This window comes from Psittacula echo, assembly GCF_963264785.1.
Source record: "Psittacula echo genome assembly, chromosome: 22".
NCBI lineage: Eukaryota > Metazoa > Chordata > Aves > Psittaciformes > Psittacidae > Psittacula > Psittacula echo.
In genome coordinates this window covers 2866193-2875478 of record NC_137758.1, presented here as the reverse complement: position 1 = coordinate 2875478, position 9286 = coordinate 2866193, and the positions used below count along the sequence as shown (strand labels likewise).

The 9286-nt window shown below is 45.6% G+C and overlaps 1 protein-coding gene across 1 annotated transcript; it reads right to left on the bottom strand.

Moving 5' to 3' along the window:
* Positions 1-1895: 1895 nt before the first annotated feature.
* GUCA1B (guanylate cyclase activator 1B) lies at positions 1896-6107 on the bottom strand (the record flags this gene model as incomplete). The annotated part of the gene is made up of 4 exons (XM_080633047.1): positions 1896-2023; positions 2656-2770; positions 4112-4261; positions 5904-6107. 4 exons carry the CDS (start codon positions 6105-6107, stop codon positions 1896-1898), a joined length of 597 nt encoding a protein of 198 aa, XP_080489173.1.
* Positions 6108-9286: the final 3179 nt, after the last annotated feature.

Sequence of the window (9286 nt, the reverse complement as noted above, 5' to 3'; positions counted from 1 at the left end):
TTCTACCACCACCCATCCAAGTGCTCAGTGTTAGGATGCCCTCTACCACCCCAACAGAGGACTGCTGGTATGGGGGACACCCAACAGCTCCTCCTCTGCCTGATGTGACCATGTGAACAGAGTAAGAGAACTGAAAGCATTGAAGTGAACCTGCAGAATGCAGCTATAGTCACTAAGTATCCACATGAGAATTGCACGAGCAGCAGTGTATTATGTTGGTCGAGATGCTGACAATTAAGGAAGTAGAGATTTGCATCTTCCCATGAAAACATTTGTCTACAAGGTGGAAAATCAGTGAAGAGAATCTTTTCTTCCAGGCAAGTGAGATCTCCTCTTCTTCTCAAGTCAGAAGTCAGGTTTTTCTTCCAGCTCTTTGGCTGTTCAACTATTGACCTGAACGAGCTTTAAACAGCTGCCTTACAGCAGCATGAACTGGAAGTCTAATGAGCTTTGATAAGTGAACATGCCACAAGCTGGTGTGCATTTCCAGAGCACTCTTCAAAAGGCCATTTAGACACGGAAATGTGCATTTGAACTCTAGCAGCGATTGTGCCTTATCCCTATGGATCCCTCATATTCCTGAATTTGCTCCATTGGTTAAATTGCCAGGACAAAGCAAGCTAACCAACTCATGAAAGACAATACAGTCATAAAGGCCACAAAAAAGGGATTGCAAATCTTTTCATGGGTATGAGCTGGCCCACTGATCCCATGGGAAAATTAAGCCACAAAAAACTCATGTTATTTTCTTGCTAACAACTAAAGTGAACCAAAACATTGTTTCAACCCAAATTCTCTTTCCACATACACATATATATGTAGGGATATGGGATAGAATAGCAGCTCAGCCTACAACTGCGCAAACTTGATATCTATATCCTGTGGCTAAATTAAGTCCAGTGTAAAACCACTGTACCACTTCAGTAACTCAGATTCTGTCACTTGCTCCATTCTGTGGTCCTGCTGATAAAGCAGCACCAGTCCTTTCACTGCAGAGAGCAAAACTCTGCTCTTCCCTTCTCTCTCCTTCCACCCAAAACTTGCCCCACTGCAGTGAAAGTCCTGGAGCTCCTCACGCTCATTCAGTCTTCACAGGGCAGGGAAAGCTGTTTAGAGTGATGATTCAAGTGAGAAACAGGGGCTCGAAAGGAGCAGAACCACACTTGTGCAAGTCTGACCTCTACAAGTGGCTGTCAAGAAGAGGTACAATTTCTATTGCTGCTCAGTGTTTGGAAATAGCTTTGTTCCAGCCACACAGAACCCAGGTCTCTGAACAGAAAGAAGGAGCAGAGTCTGGTCCCCAGGATGGAGATGCAAGATGGAGTTACCTCTCCACCTCCCAGTCCACACCTTGTTTTCTTCAACTGTATATTGGCCTGGCTCTGCTTATAATCCAGTTCTCACACTTGATAGTCATTTGTTGGTGTTCAATATCTTACATTAGCAGTATAGTCTACTAAACATACATATAGACTTCCTGGATGTATGAAGCCTGCCAGACCACCTCTTCTGCTGTTACTTTTGGGTTGATGTGTTCATATCTCGCAGGCATGAATGATGCCAACACTAGTCTGCACTGGAGACAGTACCACTGTCACTTCCCAATCCCATCTGTCGTCAGGCTAAAACCCTGCTCAGGATCCACTACAGGAAGCCACAATGTCTGTCCCTTGGGGTGCAAACCAAAAACCAGAGCTGGCAGACATGGTATTCTGTACATAGACTGACTTATTCATGGGGTACCAGCAGCACATGGGTTTTAGATTGAGATAACCACTGAGTTTTCATCTGGATGCCGAGATTGTATTAAAAAGGAAAACCACTACCACCCTAGAGCAAGAGAGCCACAGTTGTAGTCAGCATCACGTTTTCAGCTGTATCAAACCTGAATTTTCTCAAAACAAAGCACTCTTTCTCCTCTGCTCCAAGATCCATCCCCCAGGGTTTACATCCATTTGTAACATCTTCATCACCCACTTGTCTTTCCTGGCCCCATCAATGAACTCGTCGAGAGACAGCTGCCCTGTGTATGAGATGAGGAGAACAAGATGAGGAGACAAAACATGACCAGTAAGGCAAGAAGAGGAAGGCAGGAAAGAAATCCATCTATGTTTCAGAAAATATGCTAACAAGACAAAAGCTGTACTTCATTTCTCCATGCAGGTTAGCCCAGCTAGCTGACAGACAAACCACCAGGCTGGAACCCAATGCATTCACACCTACCCCAGCCCATCAGCTAAGGTAGAATGCTGCATTAGCTTACACATGCTCTTCAGGAGGACTGCAAGTCTGATCCTGCAAGCTCCAATTTGCCTGGAGCTACTGTCTTTACTCAAGTTATTTGTGCTGGGACTGGGACCTGTACTCTGGCTGCTGAAGGCTTTCAGAGGATGAGATGTGTGTGGCATCAAAATCCAGTCAAAATAGTGTGTTAGGCATACACATATATAATCCTCTGTATTAGACAGAATTATTTTGTCCTACTGCACCAACTTCCCCCCGATTCCAACAAACAAACCAGAACCAAACCCTACGTGTCTAATATGAGTAACATAATAGCCCGAAGTGATTTCTTGATAGGCATAATTAAAGTAGCCTGCCCAGCACAGATAACCTCATTACACATGAATGCAATCTGAGCCATTGATCACTTACCATCCCCATTCTCATCCACTAACTGAAATATCCTGTCCACAACCTCCTCTGGTGTGAGCAATGGGGTCCTCTCCTCCACCTCTGATCGACACACTTTCTTCAGCTTGTAGATGGACTGAAAAGAAGTTCACAGATTAGGAGAAGGACTGGAAAATGAAAAGCAGTGAACTTCATTATCTCCCCAGCAGCATAAAAGTCTTATACAAAGGCTGTGGTTTTAACCTTTCTGGAAAGATCTGCCACTCAGCAGCCTCAGACCTTTAATGAAACCTCTGACCTTATGCTCCCACACACTGTGGATTTGCTCTTTGAAGCAACTGCACTCCTATTTTCCTTACACATCTTGGTCAAACCTCAGGGTTCCTTTGCAAAGAACAAGGAAAGGGTTTCCCAGCTGGGAAAATCTGACTTTGGAGTATGATTTCTTCTTAACATCTGAGGCCAGGCACATCTGGACTTACCCTGCCTTCTCCCCCAAGGAACCTGTGCCCAAGCTACAAGATCAAGCCTGTATTAGCACACATTTTGACCCACTTTGTCACTGGAAAGGGACAGATTTTATCTATTCCACCTGCTCATTATTAACTTCACTCCTTAGGCTGACAGGTTTTGCCTGAACTCTTAACAGAGAGGGGATTAGGAAGAGCCTAACACAGCTCGGGCCAATTCCTGGCTGACCTCAAAGCTATAATTGAACCTGCCCCAGACACACACCCCAGACGCTCCTGGTGCTGCAGGTAACAAACTGGTCACACCTTCTGGCCAAAAGGGTCTGTCCACAGACCCAGTTTCTGTTTTCACCTAAGGTATCTGATAGCCATTGGCTGAGCCCCATGGGTAGTGCAGGGCAAGGGTCAGCATTTGCAGTATAGCACAAGCACCAAGATACTTACCTAAGGACATTTACCTAAAGTAAGAAGCCAGGTACCCTGTGTGTGACTGTCTGCTAAGCCCCATGCCTCCTCTCACACCTCCACACAGTCACTAGTTACAGCTAAGTGCAGAACAACAGAAACCCAGAAATCAATCACTGCAGGAGGGATTTCCACACCAATTTGTGCCTCTCTATATCCTCACCAGCTACTAAGGCAGGAAAGTTGATTCCTGTAACAGGCATGGGGTGAAACCCTCTTCTGCTGGCTAGTGCAATGGATTTTGGTGTAAGAAGGAGGAAAGGCAGAGCAGAGATAGAAGAACTTCACAACAGCACCCAGATGCCTTGCTTCTGAGCAGCAGCAGAGCCAGGCTGCCCGCAGCAGGTAAAATGATTCCTCAACCACCCCATGAGGCTCCATCAAACCACTGAGCACATAACCCTTCCTCCAAGGTCAGACATTTTCACTTCCTCACTACCCACAGCTGCCTTGAAACCTGATTATCACAAACCCCATGTACATCAGTACATTGCCAAAGAACAGTGATTGCTTAAATGAGTGATGAGGCAATACCTACTTACCTCAACAATTTCCAACAGCTCAGGTTTATCTATGCAGCCATTCCCATCCTTGTCATACACTTTGAATGTCCACCTCAGCTTGTGTTCCAGTTTTCCTCGTAAAACAAGATTCAAGGCAGCTACATATTCCAGAAAATCAATGGTATTATCCTGTTGAAACAGGAAAGCAGCTGCTGCATGATGAGGATCAGAGCAGGAGGTAGTGACTTTTTGGGAAGGGCTTGCCATTCTCAGTGACCTCAATTGCTTCATCACCAAGACCAACACCAAACCATCACCCCATTCCTCCATCCTTCCCTCTTGTTTGATCTTGATTCAACTGAGGAAGACTTCAGCCATGGAAGGGATGCAGAGCTCCCTCCACAGCCTCCGGCAGACACCCCTCATGCAGATCAACACCATCCCCAGGGATGAGCCAGGGCCCCAAATCACTTTACAGCCCTCCCCACCCCATCAGCAAATCCCTAGGTCTGGGCTGTGCATCTTCTCCCTGGCATTGAAATGCTCTGCAACAACACAACCATGATCAAACACTGCTGCTACCGGACTTTGAAGGCCAGCAAGCATAAAGAAACAATTGAGTTTCTTACCATATTACTGATCGTCCTTTAGATGGTTAGGTCCTGCTTAACTGATTATATACCACAGGTACACTCAAGAAAAACCATGAGCCTGAGCCTAATTTGGTGTTCCAAAAACATGCAAATACCAGAATCCCTTAAAAAGGGATTTTCAGACTCATTAGAACCCCTCAGAATGGGACTTCACCTCCTGCCCACCGCTTGCTCCGCAACACTTCCAGCACAGCTTTCCAAACAGGACTGGGACCTGGACCTTCAATAACTTGCAGGAATTAGGACTTTGCCAACTTCAAATTCCAAGACCAGGCCTGACCAGCCCACACCTTCCAGAGCTTTTCCTTATCCTTCCTGACAAACTGACTTTTGCTGCCACTTTCATGTGATTTTGTCACCGGTTGCAAAGGAAGCTTAAGGGACATTGGTGTATCTGAGATACGACAGACTTGTTGCCCCTTTTCCTACAGTTATATACAGCAACCCCCCTACTTTGAACATGACCAAGAGCTTTGGGGGGAAAAAATGAAGCAAGCATTGCTTACCCATTTCAAGACGACACAAAAGCAATCAAATGACATTTGTTTTGAGTATCTAAAATAGCACAGGGTAGTATTAGGTTCTTTCACACCAGCACATGGGTATGCATGCACTGCTACTAAACCAGAAAGCCCACTTTTCCCAGGTGTCTGATAACAAATACAGCAATGGGAATTAAAACCAGAATGTCCCAATTGTTCAGCATTCCTTTGCTTTAGCGCAGCTAAAATCAGCATTTTGTTACATGCCACCTGCTCATACTGTATATACACACTTCCTCCGGTGTATAGAAGCCTGAGTAGGACTTCCCTCCATCTATAATTCCCCTTCTATCATAGCAGAGATTTGTGCCTCATGTTGGCTATTTGAGGCTCTTTCAACACGGTCTCAAAAACCGGCTGCCCAAAGTTCATAGAATCATGGAATGGTTCAGGTTGAAGGGACCTCAAACCTCATCCAGCTCCAACCCCTGCCACAGGCAGGGACCCCTTCCACTGGAGCAGCTTGCTCCAAGCCCCTGTGTCCAACCTGGCCTTGAACACTGCCAGGGATGGGGCAGCCACAGCTTCTCTGGGCACCCTGGGCCAGCGCCTCAGCACCACCAAGCCCACCTCCAAATAGCAGCAGAAAGACATGAATTATTAGATAAATGACTGCAAAACCTCCTCACCACTTACCCCATTCTTATCAAAAGCTCTGAACATGTTTTCAATGTACTCTGCTGCTTCATGGTTATCCTGGACCCCAAAGAACCGCTTGAATTCGTGCATAAAGAGGGTCCCACTGGGACATTCAACCACAAACTTCTTATACCATTCCTGCAGTTCTGCAACGTCAATCTCCGTTTGCTCCCCTTCAGCATTGGTGAATTGCTGTCCCATTCTGCTCCGTAAAGCAAGATGAAAACAGAACCAAAGGAAAACCCTGCCAAAGCCCTTTGCTTGTATCGTCCTTTCGTCACCTTTAGTTGCTTGTTCTTGGTCTTCTTGCTGTCTTGTGCCTTTACTCGATGTCAATATTGTCTCACTATTTCACCTTCTTTATGTTTTGCTTTCTTCTTTCTCTTTTCCTCCTAGTTTTCACCACCACAGCTTCAGGTGCTCACTTGGTGATAGTAGAGTTCCTTCTCTGCCTTAGGGCAGTATAAAGTGTGGCATCGGGCAGGTTTAAAAATAGCTAAGACCATTAGGAGATTCCCACTTATGAGCCACAGAGACCTTCAGATGTTCCAGGCTGTGCCCTATTTAGGACCAGAGTCCAGATGCTCAGGGTCCTTCTGCACTAATAGCTTCATGTCAAAGAACTTGAAAGCCAGGGTTCACTGCTGGGGCTCATATGACTTTCTTGTTGGGGATACCCAGTGTTTCAGAGAAAAGGGACATGGTGACAAACACCAACTGCAGAGAACAAGCCCTGAAAAACAGAGCACACAGCACTCACATGAAGAAATCTGCTAATAAAGTTAGTTGAATGCCTACTATATATTTTACATTCTCTATATTTTATATAGAGAAAAGCCCTCTATATAAAGCAATCAAGATAACAAGTAAATGCATACAGATATAAATACACATATTTGTCTCATTTTCACATTTCATTCCTAAAACTCTCAGTTAAAAGAACCAGAATTATTTCATTTCTCTAGCTTTTTAAAGCATTGAGCTACTCTTCCTTTCTCTCCATATCTTCAATTATTAAGCCACACCTCATACTTACTCTTACTAATGAATATTGCTTGCTTCTACTTCAGAGCTCTACTCCAGCCTCTTTCCATGCCACAGCAAGCTCACAGGCACCCACCACCAAAGCTCAAACCATCCCCTTACATATAACCCACTGCTCTTTCCTTTAGTTGCTAAAGCCACCAGCTTTTATCCATACCATGCCAGGTGTTCAGAATTCAACCATTATCCATGTCAGCTGGAAGGAAATGCCCTGTAGCTATAAATGTGTCTGAGCCAGCCTGACATCTAGATGGGATTCTTCTTTTAAGAGGATTGAAGCAGTGTTGATAGGAAATAGTAGGCTCCCTGTTTCAATAATCCTTAGACCCAAAGGTTTTGTGCTGTTTGCTTCTTTAACAAAATGTACTTTGTTTTCCTTACTTTGGGAAGAAAAGCTTCTTACATGGGTTAAGTTTCTGTGTAAAACTCAATACTGCAGAACAGCGCAGTGATTCATGTTCTACAGTAGGAACAGGATTTGCTCTGAGCCTGCTTGCTCCTGTAACTCATCAGTGGTAGTGCATGTGGCTGTGTGTAGATACAGGTAATGTAGTGTTGTATAAGTTTGTACTTCTGTGTGTAAGCATACCCAGGCAATGCATGGTTTCGTTTCAGAGTCTTAAGTGTTGTACCGCCTCTGTTCTCCTCTTGCAGGCATGGAGATGGATGGGAAGGACTAAAACAGCTACTAAGAAGACTAAGGCTGCCCTTTAACAGGAAGGTACCTTTTAATCTTGTTTTAACAGGAGTACTGTTGGTCTGCCTTTGTGCCTTAAATAATGCAATGCAATTAATACACTCTATCCTTACCTTTGTAAAGGTTTCAGCCTACGCCTCGTAGATGACTTGTCTGCAGCAGAACAGCTTGAAACCTGGCTCATCAGAAAAGGTTATACTGGATCTATTCCCCAGCACTGGTCTCTTGCTGGACCTCCTGGAACAAAGTCTTTGGCACAGTCACTGTGGTACTTATAAAGCAGTTTTGTTGTGTTTTCCACTTCCCCATCTTCAGTTACAAAGATCATGTAAAGAAACAGCTTTTTCCCTTTAATGGTACTGCACAGAACCCCAGACTGGTTTGGGTTGGGAGGGACCTTAAAGCTCCTCCAGCTCCAACCCCTGCCACGGGCAGGGACACCTTCCACTAGAGCAGCTTGCTCCAAGCCCCTGTGTCCAACCTGGCCTTCAATATTCCTTGAACCATTGTGGCAAGCACATGGGTTCTCTCTGGGTCACAAAGAGCTGGCAGGAAGCAGAGGTGCTGCTGTGGGACACAGGGTGAGGAGACCTCATCGCTCTTTCTCCAGCAGCACATCTGGGGAGTTCTGCATGGGCTGGGGTGAAGCTTTCCACCATTTCGGGCTGTGCTCCTGCACCACAGCTGCATGCTGGAATGCGAGTGCTGTGAGCAGACAGCAAGACTCCACATGCCCAGGACATTGTCTTGTCTCATTGCATAATGTTGTTTTGCCTTATGGGAACTTAGTGATCTGTTCCCAGGAGAGAAAATGGTTCCTCTTTGTTTTGATGACTCCAGCCTTTTCCAGCTAGGAACAAAGGACTGCAAGAGACCTGGGTTACAAAGCTTAGCTGCTGTTATTGCAGGTATCACGATACAATCGTGTTGATAAAAGTACTGATGTTAATTTGGCACTGAAATAAAAGGAAATCCTATAGCTCCTGGTATGAAAATTCCTCAGCATTGTCCCAAAGTGTGCACTCTGCACACTGTGTGAAAGAGCTGCTCTCACACAGCCAGGAGATTGGCACTTCATGAAGTACAGTTTTATTGGCCAAAGGGTTTCTTCCTCTGGTTTGAAAAAGATGGAGGTAGAGGTAAATATAAGCAGAGAGAACTAAAGAGAATGATTGCCAGCAAACGCTACAGTGAAGAGGTTGGTGCTGTTTGGCTGCTGGGTTAGGAGCAATGTTTCATATGTCAGAGTGAACACTTCGGATGATTAGCTGCAAACAGCTCACATGCCTCATTACACGTCCTGCCTAATGAGCTATCCCTAGATTCTCACCTAGACAGCTCAGAAGCTGCAGAGTTTCCCAGCTAAGAGTATGGAAAAAGAGAGCTTGTTTCCTGCCGGTTCACTAGCACAACATGCTGCCACACGCTCCAGCGCCGGCTGCTAGAGACTCAAGGAAAACACCAACCCTGCATTGGGCTGGAACACTCATTGGTTTGGCATCCGTGTTCCCACTCGGGGAAGGCACAGAGGCGATAATAAAGGTGCAGGGTGCAGGCGGGCACAGCTGCCTGGCGCAGGAGAACCAGGCTCAGTGAAACTGGAGGCAAAATGAGATCCTAAACCCATGCTGGAGCAGCC